Source organism: Rhipicephalus sanguineus, chromosome 6 (assembly GCF_013339695.2).
Source record: "Rhipicephalus sanguineus isolate Rsan-2018 chromosome 6, BIME_Rsan_1.4, whole genome shotgun sequence".
NCBI classification, from domain to species: domain Eukaryota; kingdom Metazoa; phylum Arthropoda; class Arachnida; order Ixodida; family Ixodidae; genus Rhipicephalus; species Rhipicephalus sanguineus.
Genome location: NC_051181.1, coordinates 165572395 through 165590384, shown reverse-complemented (window position 1 = coordinate 165590384; position 17990 = coordinate 165572395). Strand labels below are relative to the sequence as shown.

Genomic DNA, 17990 nt, shown 5'->3' with positions numbered 1-17990 from the left:
GACAATAGAATTCTTTAAAACACACTGTGCCATTGTACCCAGTTTGAAGGTTGAATACGCATAATTTATTCCCACCAAACTTTGCCTTCTCGCCAGAACATTCAAAGGGCGGTCACGTGACCAGATAATTTTTCTGAACGAAAATTCTTTACTAAAATCACTCTCACACTAGCTGAATTTTTTTCAATAGAAGCGCTGGTCGTCGAATTTTCGGCTGGGGCGTTTCACTTGGAATGACCCTATACAATCTTGAACACAGGAAAGCACGCCAGACTGCGACAAAGAATAGAATAAGTCCTTAATGTCTGGGAACGCGTGCGACGGGTACGCGTGCGACGGACGCGTGCGACGTTCCCAGCGTGTACGCGTGCGACGGACGCGTGCGACGTTCCCAGCGTGTACGCGTGCGACGGACGCGTGCGACGTTCCCAGCGTGTACGCGTGCGACGGACTTGTTACATAAAAATAACAAAAGAAGCGCACGTGGCATTTTACATATCCTCTTCAGACCCCGCGTGCATTGCAATGCACATATGTTCTTTCCCGGTTTTTGAAATTAATAATAATATCTGGGGTTTAACCCAAAACCATGATATGACTATAAGAGACGCCGTAGTGGAGGGCTCCGGAAATTTCGACCACCTGGGATTCTTCAACGTGCACATAAATCTAAGTACACGGGCCTCAAACATTTTCGCCTCCATCGAAAATGCGGCCACCGCGGCCGGGGGTTTTCGAAATTCGCGCCACCATTACAGCCAACTTTCTTAGTGCAATCGCATTCTCTATCATGTGGTGACATCTGGTCAGTAATACAGGAAGCAGTGGAAGCCACGTTTTCCCGCTTTGAAACATGGCGTCATTCTAGTCTTCGACGTTCTACTGACGGCGTCCAAGTAATTCACAAGTTGCTCAATAATCATTGAGTCATATTTCTTAACTGTTGTTTAAGTCTACCAAGGAAGGGTTTAGGAATGATTTCCGCACGTCATGTAACACCTAAGGGCGAGTATTTTTGTTATTACAAGCTGTTTTCTTCAAATGCGCATTATAATGCACACTCGGTCTCAATATGCGCTTTTTCCTGGGTATGTTTGCCAATCTAATGCGGTTGGTTACCCTATGGCATTAAGCTTTGGCGTCTGTTTCACCTAGGAATCAGTGAGAAAGAAACATGTTCTTGAGGCAATGACCAGCAATGACACCTTGGACTTGGAATTGTCATACCTGTTGTCGAAAGACAGGTGTGGTGCAGAATTTGACAATGAGTCACTACGGAAGCTGCTGGAAGCCAAGGTCGCGCCCCTACCTCCTGAACCGAGAACCAGCAAGCCACATGCCAGAGCTTGGGAACTAGGGATCCTCCTCGAGGTGCCGAAACTCAGGATGTTCTCAGCGAACAAAGTTCCGGTGCATCACGTTAAACATCTTTCTTTGCACCACATCTGCGCGAAACTGCTCGAAGCTCTTTCACAACAAATGAGTGCTTTTCGCGAGCAAATGGAAAAGTTTGTTATAGGCGAGTGTTGTTCCTTTCCCAAAAATGTGTTTTGATTTCACCTGTTTGGCCACAAACTTACTCGGGCCTCAAGAGGGTATATATATATATATATATATATATATATATATATATATATATATATATATATATATATATATATATATATATATATATATATATATATATATATATACACACACACACACACCAAAACAACAAAGGGTTTCTAGGTCCGATGAAATATTCACAGAAACATCAAACAGACGCGCGTGCGAAGCAACTTCATTAACGTTTCGCTCCGGCCCCGAGCGAAACGTTAATAAAGTTGCTTCGCACGCGCGTCTGTTTGATGCTTCTGTGTGTGTGTGTGTGTGTGTTTATATTCACTTAAAACGTAGTGACGACGAGGAATCGCATAATGCCTTCGCTGACCGCTTAAGCCGCAGTGGTTCATCCTGCGTCTACCGGTTCACTTTGTTCGGTAAAGTTCAGGTTGTAAAAAAAAAAAACTAAATGACTTGCAGCCGTATTGTCCGGTATGTATTACCATAGTACCGAAGAGAACATATGTTTAAAATTTTATTGTGATCAGTAAACATTAACCAATCACAAGTGAACTTTTATCTAAAAACAAACCAATTTATCTGAAACTAATAGATGGTATGCGTGATGCAATATCGTGCTTAACGGAATTAATTAACCGATGCCGTTAAATGAAGGCAAGGTTGAATTTTTTTATTACACGTGAGTGACGTTAGATGGTCGTGCAAATAGGCACTAGCAGGCTATTATATATTAATAAAGAGTCCAACTTAAGTATGCAAGGCTTAATACGTTTACTGGACAAGTAATACGCTGTTGATATCCACACCAGACACGGTTCCATTCAATGTATGCATGGTTGGATGAAATGGGTCCACGACAAAGCCCAAATGCAAACATTGGTTTACTCCACCATCAAGTTATAGGTCATTCACGAACTGCTGTACCGCAGCTTCTAAAAGGTCAGAGTTTCGCCGCAAGGGCGAAGCAATGAATGTGATAGCAAAAAATTGGAATGTCATACGAAATAAGGCTGGCATGCTTACTCTGTTAAGAAACGTGGCCTCTGCAGCGAGCGAAGTGACCTTCTTGCTGTCCATAGCTTCAACGCAAATTTTGCGATGAGAACACAGCACGTACACAAAGGTATGATCCGTCTGCTGATTCCCTGTAAAGATACGGCACACCCTATTTGTCGGTCAAAGCACGCATTTTCTCCCAGAGCCACGCAGCCCCCACCGCCTTCCTGTGCGCCTTTCCTCTCGGCGCGGTCGTCTGCAGCCCTCGCACGCTTTCACTCGCACGCAAAACATTCCACGCGCGGGGCGATGTTCTCGATGTGGACTTTATCCAGAACATCATGGCGACGGCAAAACTGCACGCCTGGAGTGTCCATATAACGCTATCGCAATAATAGTTTAATAGAAAAATTACGAAGCGCCGGTGCGAACAACAGCAGAATCCTTCTACACGTGTGTTTCAAAGAGGAACACGCACGCTTTTGTTTGTTCTTTCATTCGTTTTAGTGGCATAAATTGGCTTAATATTTCGCGAGAACTTCTCCTTGAGAAAGTTTGTGTTAACTAAAGCACCGACGATGACTGTAGATGTATGCCAATATAGCTGAATGCATTTAAAAAGAGGGCATTGCAAACGAGTGCGGTACTCGGTGGCGATCGTGTAGAAAAGGCTGCATGGTCAAGCACAAGGTCATTCCTCTCGAGGGAGCCGCGCTTCGACTGACTACGCACGCATACCTGCCCTACGCAACACGCACTGCGTCACGGCGACCGTGGCACGTGACTTCCGGTAATCGTCCAATGCGAAACGGAGACGCGGCCCCTCGGCGATGGCGGCGTACACGAAAGAAGTGGGAGTATGGTGGCCACCTTAGTGGGAGAGCGTTTTCGTTGGCGCCGAAGCTTCCCTTCCCTCGGCATCCTAACAGGACGTTTCAGTTTCTTGTCGCTCCTACGCTAATAAACATACTTTTAAAAATAGTTCGTTCGTTCAAATACTACATTTATAAAACCTGTCAACTTCCATTACCAAATTTGCTTTGGAGCTCTCTTTAAAGGCATGCTGCTATTGATGCTACATGATTTTGTTGCATATTTAGGAAGAATTTGTTGTTTCAGTGCATAATTGCGTTCGCCACGATATCTGTCACGTTGTCCCCAGCGCGGACATGAAAGATCATCGGTCGCCGCCGAACAGAGGAGGAGCTCTCTCGCGGCAGCACGCGAATACACGCGGTGCTTCTCCTGCTGCTTCACTATGGCCTCTATATGCGCGTCACTACTGTCAGTGCCCCAGAAGCGAGCTTCACCGCTGTAATCGTCTTTATGAGGAGAAGTGGGATTTTCAAACTGTTTGGCGCAGGCAGAAATAAGAGGGTTTGTTCCGACAAGTTGGGTTGGGTATATTCGGATACCAATTTCAATATTGATTTTTTAAAAATTCTAGATTAAGCCTATTGGACTTGAACTAACATGATCCTAGGGAAAAACACGTTGGATAATTTCTTTTCGACATACGAATGAAAAGTACATCACATGGACATACGGAATCCGTCGGTGTCGCTGATTTTTCTCTTTATACGTCGCAAAAACACTCCAGGATGGTTCGGAAAGCGTCCACTGACAAAACAGAACTTAGTGTAAGAAAACGTTCAGGGCGTTCCCGTACAGGGATCGCAAAATTTGCGCTTTGATAGAGTGACGAAGCGGTGAAACATTGTCACGAGAGCTTGTTATACCGGGCATGTAAGCGTATTTTCTGCGATAAGATTCGAGGTGTGAACTTGATCAACGGGGAGAGCGGTTTCGCACAAACTCCCATCGCTTGCTTTGAATGTGCATGATGTCGCATTCCGGGTGCTGGGTTTGTTTCGCCTCTCCCCGCTTCGATGAGATGAGAGCGAACGCACACCCAAGTCTCCTCCAACACTATCATCAAAACCTTAATCTGAAACGTTAAAGACAGATGAGTTTGTTTTTCGGAACTCTATTGTCATTAATCTGGCCATCATAGGCTCAAGGTCGAAGTTTCAGTTTTGGATTTCACGCCGAAACTTCAGCATGTGAACGTGCCGTGACGGCATGAATTTCAAAGCCTTTTTGCATGTTCTGGCCACATTCAGTGAAAATTTCTGAAACTTCCTATGTTATTATTTTGGGTTCACAGGAACACATCGTGGCTCTAGCAGACACCGTCAGAATCTATCACGTCACGTCTAGCTAGTGCGGGAACTTGAAGGCGGCCTCGCCACGCGCATTTTCTTTTTCTCGCTTCTTGCGGTGAAAGTGGCGGTTTCGGCATTGTTAAATTGCAATTTACTAATACGAGAAGAATCGCCTTTTCTGTTCAGCGTCCCTTTAAGAAGCCCTAGAGCTTTCGCGCACACGCATCTCGAAGAGCTTGGCGGCGACACGCAACTCGGCTGGGATAAAGTCCCTTGCACCTTTGCATCTGCGGGGAAAGTCCCACCGGCTGCTGCGAACAGAGTACGGCCACTAAAAAAAAAGAAAAAGCACCAGGCGGCGCGAGGGGAGGGCGGGGGAAGGAGCGGAGCCGTCGCGGCCGGCAGTCGCGCGCGGGAAGATGGCTGGGCGCGTGCTCCTGAGCCTGGCGCTCCTGCTCCTGCTCCTCCCGGAACACTCGAGCGGGGCCAAGAAAGCGAAGCAGACCGCCGACTCGGACGTCATCGAGGACGTGAGCGGCAAACAGCTCGAGAGTCTTCTGCAGACTGAGGAATACCTCGCCGTCTTTTTCTGTGAGTGGCATTTGGTTACATCGTGGTGGCTGACCCGGTTACGGTGCCGTACGTGCCTGCACGGCCACTGCTCCGGCGAATGCTCTGGCTCCGTCAGTTCCCATTACGACGTGGTTAAAATTAGCGCGAGTTAGTTCTCCATTATTGGCGCGGGCTTACGCGGTATTTACTGAAGAGCAACCGCTGCGCTAAGGTGATCACATTTAAATACCAAAGCGAAAGCCGTCCATAGATTTGTCGTTGTCGCGTAGAATTCCTAGAGGGTTCAGTTTGTCTATATTTTTTTTTGCTTCATTTAACGACGAGCTACCCTTCGCCGAAACCTTGCACAATAGTGCAGGATTTCATTTTACGTGTCCACTTCTTTCTTACAAACCGCTTGCTTACACTGCATTCGACTTTTGTTCTCGGCGTGAATCGTTCCTTCGGGTACTGTAGGCCAATATTGAATCGTAGCATTGTGAGAGTTCGCAGAAGATTATGCGTTCAAATTTGCGCGCCGGTAGCGCCTGTCACAAAGGGCACCTTTTCTTGCTTCTTATACAACTTGACTGTAACCAATGCTTGGTTATTGCGGACGAACAAGATATTAGGGGAAGGCTTAATATGACGGAGTGAGCGTGGTACCAACAGCTGCACTGCGGCTTTTGATTAATACACATAATTTTATCGTGTAAGTTTTGGACCTTAAGTGTTTAACGATTCGATTACGGCTTTTGTAAATTGCGTTTGATAAATAAGGTCACCCGTGTTGATAATGTCGAGCCTCTTAATGGGACCTGAAGGATATCGGGTGTTGGGCTGATCTAGAAACGAAAAACTGAGACTAGACGAATGAGATTGCGCTACCTTTCGTTTCTGCTAACTTAAGATCCCCGGTATTTTTCTCGGCAATCGGTAGTAGGCATTAAGAGGCGCTCCATTTTTTTTCTCGGCGAAGCATCACATTTATGATCCGTTATATAGCGGCTTATGGTGGACCTGGCCCGTTAGCCAGATACAGCGCACTTTAAAAGATGAATAACATACGGAGACTACGAGCCACTTTACGCAGCCATCACTATAGGCTCTCCACAAGTTCACTAACAGCCAGTTTTTTTAGTAAAGCGTGACGTGCTGGCATCCATACCCAGCTCTTCTAGTAAGAGTAACTATTTCACGTGCCAAACCCGCAATTATGGGGAATGGTGGGGGGACTACGTATTGATTTCGACCACCCGGTGTCCTTTTACCGTGCGCCTAAATACAAGCGCATGGGTGTTCTTTGCGTTTCGCCTCCCTCGAAATGCGGTTGCAGGGAATCGAAGCAACGTCCTTGAGCTTAGCAGCGCGACACCTTACGTGGCTGGTCGCCCCGTGTCGATGCAACGTTCTGCGTTCGGTTTCGGTAGAGGCGAGCACTTCCAGGACGGGGCGTTCGAGAGCGACCACCGGGCATGCGCCATTCTAAAAGGAATGCCTCCTCCTGGGCCCTGCTCACGCCGGGTCCCAGCGGCGAAACTGTGCCGTCGAGCAGGGAGCGCTCTAAAAATAAGGCGACACGACGGTCCGAAAATCTCGATGGGCTCTGGTAAACACTGGCTTTTCTCTGCGGTCTGTGCAGCTCGAGTACAGCGTCCTTTTTTTCCTCTCCTTGCCCGTCGTATACAGGCAGCGATGATCGCCCGGGTTGCCCAATAACCTGCACGAAGCTTAAGAGCGGTGTCAGAGTCCGTTCTGGCGGCGCTTCAAGCTTCCCAAGCGCACCTTATACAGTTTCGCGGGAACTGCTCGTCGTCGCCAGATGCCAGCATAAGACGCTGGCATTCTGTGCCCAGCGGTCGTCTGGAACAGGGTCGCTTACACTGAGAGCTTTTTGTAGAGGGTAACAAAAGCTAACAATGATCGTGTGCTGAACAAGACACCTTCTTCAGCACTTTAAAAATTGATACTCCCCGTAATAAATTTCGGAAAGGCTACGTGGTTTAGATAGGCGGTCACTATCATCAGCAAAGTTTTGGGCCCATGGCAATCAGGAAACTTTCAAAACAACGCTGCGCGCGCATTAGTACATTTATATACATCTATGTAATTGTTAGGATTTTACGTCCCAAAACCACGATATGATAATGAGGGACGCCGTAGTGGAGGGCTCCGGAAATTTCGACCACCTGGTGTTCTCTAGCGTGCACCTAAATCTAAGCACACGGGCCTCTAGCAATCCGACTCCACCGAAATGCGGCCGCCGCGGCCGGGATTCGATCCTGCGACCTTCCGGTCAGTAGTCGAGCACCATGACCACTGGACCACCGTGGCGAGTCGCGCATTAGTACAATTTATAGAGGAATTAGAAATATCACGGAGGTACTAAATGAGATAAAGAAAATATTGCTCGCATTGTTATTATTAACCGGTATTCTTGGCTACATTGTGGACTTCTATGTGAACTGCGATGCTATGTGAACTCTCCTGTGTCGCGAACATTTTTCATTGTAGCACTGAGGGTGTGAATGTTAGTTTGTTTGTTTATTTGCATATTTTTGTGATTGTTGACAACATTACGATGGCAGCTATCATGCAAGAGAAGGGGAGCAACCGTAGTCACACACAGGCACCAACATATCTGAGCCTGAAACACATTTATTAAAAGGGACTCACTTGTTCGTCTCTTATTTACATATTGTTCTAGACGATGATGAACAAAGAGGTAGCCCGAATTGCCGCCGTTGTCGAGTCCAGTTATTACTTGAAGATCCTGGGAGAATCTTAAGGGAAGTGATCGGCACGAAAATGTTCATATTTTATATTATACAGCGAATCAAATGAAGACAGCGACAATGAGCCGGTACACGTGACAAGCCGAGCTTGGGCGTAGAAAAACACATGCAGCGGATTCTGACTGTGCACTGGTTTGCTGCTACAGTAACATTTTCGCGTACTGAAGGTCTCCACCTTGTCCTTGCTCGCCTGCCTCTATCTAAAATAAGTGCATTCACCCACTGTACGACAAACTGGACACTTTGACGATTCTAGGGCAGTTTCAGGGTATATTTAAACGATAATTATAGACCAGAAATATTAGTGAGGATTAGATGAATAAGTTGTTCTTGCTTGTGACGTATAGGTAACTTTATTTCCATCTAAAGCGTAGTGCATTTATATAGACATGGAGATATCGGTAATAGCACCTCGGAACTTCTTGTATATAAGACAAAGCGGTCGAATATTTTACTGTTTACATTCCTGGCACGTTACGCGTAATCATTTTTATTTGGTCATTGTGTGTGGCGTTGCGGTCAAGTTTCGAGAACTTTCGCAAAAACACATTTTTTGTGTTCTTCCAGCCACCTTATTTCTAAATTCATTGTTTGCCTAAATTAGTAATTAGGCATGCGATCAGGCACATCAGGTGCGATGCCTTGGTCTAGACTGAAGGACGAACGTTTTCTTCGGCACAAAAGTTCGCTGTTGCAGTGAAATGCAGTGAAGGTAGCGATGTGACGACCATGCATGACGACGTATGACGAAAGGTACCGATGTTTGGGCCTTGCAGTGTAGCAGCGCCGCTTGCTGCGTGGAGGCAGCGAGTGATGTTATCAGATAAATGTCAGCGGATGAAAAGTGCGCGCATGACAAGTAAGCAATACATTGACGCCCGCGCTGTCCAAATTAATCGTGGCATGCTGTCGGGAACACGCTCTTTTTGTGGAACGGCGCCGACCCTGACCGCGTGGCTCGCCCGTACTCGAAAACGACATGCATGCTGCGCGTTTTGTTTTCGCTGAGCCGCTCTCTTATTTAGCCTTCGGATGCTTCGCTTGGCCACACCTTGTTAAGCCACTCACAGCAGTAGCTTTTTGTGACTGCTCCCTTCTTTCACTACTCATTGAAATATAAATAAAGCACTGAATTCAATTAACAGCATGTGCTGTATGGGACAGAAAGTGAACCAGGTTGCATTGAGCCCCGCACTGTAGTAACTCCATTACGCTAAAGCTTCGTTGAATGTATACACATCCAGATCACATGACACGCGCCGCTCGTATTCCCCAAGCACACGCCGTGTCGCCGAACATCGCGGTGCTGCCTTCACTACTGCGACCCGAAAGCATGGACGCCGCCACAGAGCAGACCAGCGATGCAAGGGGGCAACGGAAACTGGCTGTTCTGAGACCGAAACAGAAAGAAAGCGCAGGTCACAACACGCAGCTTTCAAATGAATTACTATAGGGTTGAGAACCTGCACAGGTGCTCGCACGGTGGTCACATGAGGATGACGACGATGATACCAGCAGTCCCCGTGAGTGCACCATGCCACTCCTTCGTCAGCATTCCTCTTGCCTTTAAATGTTTAAGCTGTATTTACTCGCTGCAGAAATTTCCCTTCATTGCGTTTCCACAAGTGTCCTTAAAACATAACGCATTCTTTAACGCGATGTCCTTGACGAAATTTTAGCATCAAATCTCAAGGAGAAGAGAAGGAGAGAAAAAAAAAGAGCCACGAACCACTGTGCGCTGGAGGCGTTGATCGCGCAAGCTCTTGTTCCTAAATCATTGCTTTAGCACTTGGGAAAAAAAATTCATTTAACGGTTTACTTCAATCGTGTCTCATTTTCGCGTTAGAAAGGTCTAACGGTGAAACGTGAAGTTTTTTTTTTTTTTCGCAAGCAGCTTGAAAAAACCTTTTCATAGCGTACCTTTCTGAAAATTATGATGTCCCCACAATTTGGAATTTCTCTAGCATGTGTTCCAGAGCACAAGCTTCGTTTCTGCCACGTTCGATATCTATGCGCTTCGCTATAGCAAACAGAAACCGCGCTAACATTTCTACAAGCGCATAAAAAGCACCGTTTTGGCCAATTTGCGCGATGTTTTATGTCCTTCACTGTACACAATCTAAAGATTGGGCTGCTCAATACGATATTTCGTGTTGATACCTTCCATATTTTTGACAAGACGCGTCTTGTTGCAGTTCCAAAGCGCGGTTGACAAAACCTTGCAGGTTTCCCATAAACGCCTAATTATAGCACATATTGCAAACACTGGCACACCTATGGCAGCCCCTTACAGTTCGCTCTTTCAAATACACTTATTCGAAGAGTCGGAACAACGTACAGCTTTGCTGCAGTCCACGGACACCTGCTGACACAAGCAACACGGAAGAAACGAACTTGTAATGCCGACACTATGTTTCGAAGCGTCTGCGGATGCGACCGGTGATAATCGATGTGCTCCATCACACAATGGAGACGATTATTAACCAAAAAGCTAAAACGACTTCGTAAAGATCGTCAATCAAGGAAGGCACGTCTTGTGTCATTAGATTCCACGCGGCAAAGGAGCGGAACCCTCGACAACATAACCTCACTCGGGACAGAATTATGCAAACGACATACACAGTCGAGTGTTTCTGGACCGAGCAGATATGTCGATTCTCGCGGCTTTCATTTACATACTATGGGGACGGCCGCAAGAGGAACGAGGACGCTGTGTGGCGCGTGGCTGCAGGCGCGTCTGCCTCGATGGAGCTTTTTCGACGCCTCAAAATCCTGTCAGTACTCCCCGGGACAGGATAGAAAGAAAGCGATGTTTGAAAAGCCGCACATCTTCAGAAAGCGCCAGAATCCACGCTGCGCGCGTGCCTTGACTCGATCGATGGAAGGCGTTTTCGCTGCCCATAACATCCGACAGTGCAATGCAAGACAATAGCGTTTTTACGATGACAAAAGAAAAACGTCAGAAGCGCCGACCAAAATGAAGAGAGGTTTAAAAACATTATCGTACTGAAGCTGAAACGTCTTAGTGTTTTTAGACATCTTCATTTTGGCCGGCGTTTCTCATGTTTTCCTTTTTAAGCGAAGCTTCTATGACTTACAGATTTCAGTGGCGGCGGCATCTTTTGCGAGAAACCCGGCGCCGGCGAATGTAGAGAAATGCGAATGTACAAAAAAAATAGAAAAAGAAAATTAGCGTAGCTTGCACTGGAAGCGCAATGCTAAAGAGAGAGCGGAGCTTATGGGCACCTCCTGAAGGTCGCTGTTTTGCTAAGTTTTGCAAATTTTTTCTCTCTTTATTCCTCTTTTTCTTTCTCTCTTCTCTCTGTTTCTTGCGTCTTCTTTTTTGCCTCAGTTTGTTTATATTTCTCCCTCTCTCTTTCTCGGTATTTTTATGTCTTTCTGTCGCTCTCTTTTTCTTTCCTTGATTATCTCTCCTTCCTTTCCTTCCTGTCTTTCGTTCTCTGCAGTCATCTCTTCCACTTTCTTTCTATGCTACGCTCTCCCCTCCTCATCCTCACTCCCCTTGCCATAGTATACCGTATAAGGCTCTGCCAACGTGCCTGGATAGCCGAGTGGTTAAGACGCTCGCCTTCGCATTGTGGGTACACGCTGGTTCGAATATCGCCTCGCGAAGAATTTCTTTTCCCCCTAGCATTTCTCTGTCTTTTTCTCTCTCTCCGTACTCGTTGTCTCACCCATCAGAGTCATTGCATCCCGCGCTGGAGCAATCGGCGCACGTGTGTTGACAGCGAAGTAGAAGAAGAGGACGAAAAGAGCACGTGCCGGACTCGGGTGCGGCGCAGCTGTGGCATTAGCGGTTGCGAGGCGCTCCGAGGGGTTTTTGGTGCACACCTTGTGCACAGCAAAGTTTTGGGTCGCCGAAGCGCTGAGCAATGCTCCCGATTAGGGTTGCAGAAGTTGCGCCTTTTCCTTTCCTCAACCTCTCCTCCTCCTCCGAAGCACACAAGTGCCCGGCCACCTAGAGCGGCCCGAGGGCCCATCGTCGTCCTGTTTCCACGATGCGAGCTGACAATGATATAGTAATGAGACACCGCCAAGACGCGTTTTCAGACAAATGAATACCCAAGGTCAAACGCCGGTGCTTTTCGGGCACATATGCATTTGACGACGGTGCAACAGCCCGAGGGATAACGTTCAACGGTCGCTACTGGAATGCATTCCAGACCATATACCTCCGCACATATTATGCCTGGAAGTGAAGAAACGCCACAAAGCTGCGTAAGCGTGTGGCAACTCTTTGCTTTCCTCTGCGCAGTGCTATATAGGCGTCGTTATATGCCTTGATTTGGTTTACTAATTTTTTTATTAAATGTATTTAAGGAGAGGTTGCTGTCTGGGTGTGGCTCCGGCTACTCATCTTCTCTCGCGTAATAATTTGTGTCATGAAGTTATCAATAACAATAAAGTAATGCGAAATTCACGCACGAGGTTATTTTGGTTAGGTCATGCTGCCGGCTCCTACCATTGCGTGCTTCGGAAACATTGCAAAAAAGAAGAAAGAAATAAAGAAAAACCGTGGGAAACAATGTAGGCAAAACTAAATGCAGAGAATTGGCAAAGCTGTCTTTGCTCTGACGATTTTTTACCATCGCGATCAATCGGCAGGGGCGTAGCCAGAAAGTTTTCTCGCGCGCGGGGGGGGGGGGGCACCACCTTGATATGAAGGGGGGGTGGGGGGTTGGGCAGGCAGATGTGATCGAGTGCCATTTTGAGCTCTGTATGCCATGGCAAAAAAAAAAAAATCGGGAGAGGAGGGGGGAGGGGGCACGGGCCCGGTGTTCCCCCCTGGCTACGCCACTGTCGGTCGGTGCCAGATTTTTGCCTTCCCTTGTTGCATTCCAGGCCTTCAGGAATTGCATCGGCAACGTATTATATTGGCCGCGAGATCGAGCGGAGTCGCCGCCTGGCGGCTACTGGCTGAAGCGCGCCTAGTGTGGATAGCTCCTTGCGTCGTCTGCTAGCCACGTCGTGTTTGCATGTGCGCGTACATCATGCACGTTCTCTAAGGGCGGTTTGTTCTGTTATGTTAGCGGGAGTTTAACTGCTTGTACGTATACCTAATATGGTGTACAGAAGCAAATGGGCTTGCTCGGCTGCATACGCATTGCAATAAGATCATTGAGTGCGACTTTCGAGAGGGCTGTGTATTGGAGTCGTACCCTTCGTTCGCCAGGATCATATCAGTGTTGGTGCACATTCTGGTCCAAGCACATTGTAAAGTGCGCTTGGCATAGTCCCAAGCATGAGGAGCATTAAATAATGTGTGAATGCAACGTTTTACCGACTCGGTGGTAAACAAAAACGAGGCTCTAGGCCATGCACTTTCGCGTTGTTGTTAGGTGTAAAACTGCGGCACTGTAGTTCATCGGTTACGCGTTGAGCTTTAGGTGCGCTTAAAGATGTCCTTTTATTGTACGGTCGTGGTCCCACTACAGCGAAATATTTCTATCAAGTGAAGTCTGACACTTCGGTACTCAAACTGTCCCCTAAAAAAACAGACAATTAATGGAATGACACGGCAGTGATAAAACGGAGTTGCCTCGCGCAATTTTAACTTGGGGCGAAATTTATGCAGAACCACCCGTGTGCTTACATTTAGGTACCCAGATTTGAAGAACCCAGATGTTCAAAATTAATCCCGACGGCGTGCCTTACATTTATGTCGTATAATTTCACGCACAACCTCATCATTTTTTTTACATTATCTTGAGCGTTTGTGTGGAGTTGTTATAAATTGATGGAAGGCAGCGGACATTATCAGTCTGAAAAAAAAAAAACACTTATTACATAAAATAACCGGACCTGTGGTGCACGTAATCAATCGATGAAAGCTCTGTGCTAAACTCTTACCTTTTCATTCTGTTACTGGAGCAAGAACAAGTGCGTATGCGTTGAACGTCTACGTGGCGCTAAAGCGCTGTCAACCACGTAGCTTTCCTGACTAAACTTATCAGCTGTCCTAGATTTTATGGAAAACTGAACAATAAAAAAAATGCGTAGGCGTATCCGCGCGAACAGTGCTGTTGAACTCAGTGCACAGGAATATGGGCCGGCATACAAATGAACAAGAAGTAAATACTTAAGTAGTTCAGTCGTGCTACAGCAGTGCGTAGTACACAGAACACAAGCTAAACACGTACAGAGAAAACAGCAAAAAAACGTCATATAGTGCGTAAGCACAGACTGTCATCCAGGGCGAGCATCCCGTTCATCGGCAGATTCCGCTTCTCTCAACTAGTAATAGTAACGTTGGATGATCTTCGTGCATCGATTCAACAATGAAGAGTGTAACCAGTAAGCTGCAGTCAACGCACTTTATTCGCCGATAATTGGCTCAAACCACTCACAACGAAGCACCGCTTTGTGCATTTGTATAAGCGCTCCCGACCGCCTATCCACACTAATGCGGCGACGGCGATGGCACCCATAGGTCGATCTCGCGGCCATACTGGCCGCGAGGCCGCTGTAGAGAGGAACTTGGCAAAGTAATGAATTGTAATCGACTGTACCGAGACGTGGTGCATATGCACGCTATGGGCTGGCTCCAAGTGACGAAATACGCTTAAACTATAACCTCTGTTCGAAGAATTTATCGTCCTATATTCATCCAGCAAGAACCAAAACAAAGTATCTTAATTTCCTATAATTTTTCGGATGACTTCACTAAACACGCTGCGATATAAATGGGCTGAGATTATTAGGCTCAATAGAAAGATTATTTCTTTCTTTCTTTCTTTCTTTCTTTCTTTCTTTCTTTCTTTCTTTCTTTCTTTCTTTCTTTCTTTCTTTCTTTCTTTCTTTCTTTCTTTCTTTCTTTCTTTCTTTCTTTCTTTCTTTCTTTCTTTCTTTCTTTCTTTCTTTCTTTCTTTCTTTCTTTCTTTCTTTCTACATCGCTTGTATGTGCAGCAAATCTAGCTGCCTCTTCATATATGTTATTATACCCGTACACCCGCATCGATTCCCTCAGCGCTTTGTGAGTAATAAGCAAAACGCGGCGTCTAAGGACAGCGCGGTGTCGCAGCGCACCGTGTTGGCGCCAGAGTGAAGGAGCCGCTGCAGCTTGGCGCACCCGTTTAGGAAGCGGCCCACTGAGTCAGCCACGGCGGGCACCGCGTCGCCAGCCCGCGGTTTTTGGTTACCGTGCGCGCCGTCGAGGACATTGCTCCGCCACGGTCACCGCTGCTGCTGGCCTGTCTCGGACACGTCGCTCGACAGAGAGAGAGCTTTTTTTTTCTCTCTCTCTCAGGCATGCGTGAGGAATAAACGTTCGAAACGGCGAAGTGCCTGACCTTCCAGGCTCAGAGGATTTCCTCCCACATGACCACTAGAGCAGACTTAAACATGTGGCTTAAGTCTGTGTGCCCCGTCTATGCCCATTTCTTTTTCTTGATTTCGACTAAGACGTCCTTAGCACCCGTTTGTTCCCTGACCCACTCTGCTCTCTTCTTGAGGCTACACCTATAATTTTCCTTTCCACGGCTCGCTGCGTCGTCCTCAATTTAAGGTGTCGACTGACAGCTGTCGCAATTTATTGCGCTCCTGATACCTTTTCATATTGTGTCACTTCTGCTTGTACTAGCAGGCGACGTAGAATTGAAGCCCGGTCCTGACTCCGGCTCTGTTTCTATTTCGAAAGCACTACACTTATCCCAAAGCTCAATGAACCCGCACTACTCCCCAAACAAACAGCGACGCTTCGTTCAGTGCACTTTGTGCTCGAGTTGGAATCTTCGAAAAAAGAGTTGCACTCACAACCTTCTTCTGGCGCAAGCGATTGTGTCGCTCATCTTGTCTCCCCATTAAAAGCAGATGTGACGATGCGGAAAACCGACAGAGGCGTTGCAAACAACGAAATCAGGGCGCAATCAGAATTGCGTGCAACCTGATTCTTATCGGAGAAGCTAAACATTTCCATTGCAGCGGCTGATTTAGAGCGCGCAGACAGATTAGGCCGCTTCCAGAAAAACAAAAATCGACCGGTAATCGCCAAATTCGCACGTTTTAAACATAAAACCGCCATCCTTCAAGTAGCTTCCGAACTTAAAGGCTCCTCTTTTGCGGTTCGACAGAATTACTCTGCGTGCGTGCTCGCAGCCCGAAAGAAGTTACATTCGTTTGGTGTACAAACTTGTTCTCAGTACAAAATCCACTTTGACGAACTCCTCATAGACGACAAGCAGTTTGTTTATGACGCTGAATCTGATTCAGTCGTACAACTAACAAAGTAGCCATCAACTCGCAACGCTGGTCTTCCACTTTCCCATCGTTCCCCGACCAGCCATTCGCCGTCAAGAAGCCCAACGTTTCACACGATGAGTGTCATGCTATATAGGGCTCGAATTCCCCCCCCCCCCCCCCCAAAAAAAAAAGAAATGCTGGAAACAGTCATCACAGACGATGACACTGTCACAGAATCAAGGCTGAACTCTGATGTCCGTTGTCCGTCGCAGCTATCGCGCACAATAGAAGAGAAAACCAGCGTTCGAGGCGGACTAGAACCCAGGCATTCCGCGTGGCAAGCAAGCGTTCTACAGCAGAGCCACGCCATTGCTCAAAACATTTCCTGAAAAATACCCTATCCAAGCGTCGTGCATGGCGAGGAATGGCGTTAACTGATGTAATATTGCGTGGCAGCAGAGTAGAATCGATCCAGGCGTCACACGTTGTGAATTGCGTAACAAGTGGGTTGCTTACAGCTTCCCACCCATTACCGGTGCCACTGCAGTCGATGATATGTGCATAACGACTTGTGAAGGCCACACCAAGACGAATTCGGTGAATTATACTTGTGTTGTGTCGTTTTAATTTACGAGGCATGCAGCACCTCATTTCCGGATCCCATTTGTCCAAGTGCCAGAAACACTCTAGCACATATTTTGTACCTGCCCAGCATACGCATGCGAACGACACAAATCGATTTCCGCTACTGAAGGATTGCATAATATACCCTTAACTGATGAGGTTGTGTTGGGCCCTTGGCCTGACGCCAACAGTAGAACTGTGGTCGTACGAGCGGTCACAGCTTTCCTACAGGCCACTTGGACTGGATGAGCGGCTATAGCACTGCGTCACCTTGACGGGACTGTACATACTCACCTCCCTTACTTACCATCGTCATCCATCACTCTTTTTTTTCTCCCCTTTCCCATCCCCCGGTGTAGAGTAGCAGGCTAGAAGAGCATGCTATCGCTCAGGCCGACCTCTCTGCCTTTCTGTAAATAAACCCCCCCCCTCTCTCTCTCTCCCATTACAAATGGCTCAGCAATAACTCTTCTTCATCATCCAGCACAGCAACAACAAAGTGTGCAGCTACGCAGGTGCGCCTTAGGAACGCGTAGTGGGTGCTTCGCTACTTCGTAAAATGGGATGGTTTATTGCGTAGTGGGCACCTCGCAACCTTACTTGCAGTACTCGTCTTAAGAGAGTTGACTATGGGCTCGTATTGCGTAGTGGGCACCTCGCATAGCAGTACTCGTCCTAAGAGAGTTGACTATGGGCTCGTATTGCGTAGTGGGCACCTCGCATAGCAGTACTCGTCCTAAGAGAGTTGACTACGGGCTCGTATTGCGTAGTGGGCACCTCGCATAGCAGTACTCGTCCTAAGAGAGTTGACTATGGGCTCGTATTGCGTATTGGGCACCTCGCATTGCAGTACTCGTCCCAAGAGAGTTGATTACGGGCTCGATGAAGCCCGCTCCTCCAGCTTGCGCTGTGACTGTGCTGTATACGTTCCGCGCATGCCTGGAGTTTTTTTACCTTTTCAAGGAAAGCGTGTTATAACTCACAGATTTCGGTGGCGGCGACGCGAAAAACCCGGCACCGGCGAGCGTGCAGAAAAACGCGGGCCTCGAAGGGTTTTCCATTCATGGACGCTCTCTCAGTGACCAGCGTTTCT

The 17990-nt window shown here is 47.3% G+C and overlaps 1 protein-coding gene across 2 annotated transcripts in view; it reads left to right on the top strand.

Annotated features, from left to right (window-relative positions):
• The first annotated feature begins 5132 nt into the window (after positions 1-5132).
• Positions 5133-17990, top strand: part of LOC119396995 (uncharacterized) — a 125704-nt gene continuing 112846 nt past the window's right edge. For both annotated transcript variants that reach the window (XM_049417296.1, XM_037664400.2), the window contains exon 1: positions 5133-5318. In XM_049417296.1, the coding sequence (XP_049273253.1) occupies positions 5147-5318 (172 nt within the window). In that variant the 5' untranslated portion in view covers positions 5133-5146. The remainder of the gene's footprint in view (positions 5319-17990) is intronic.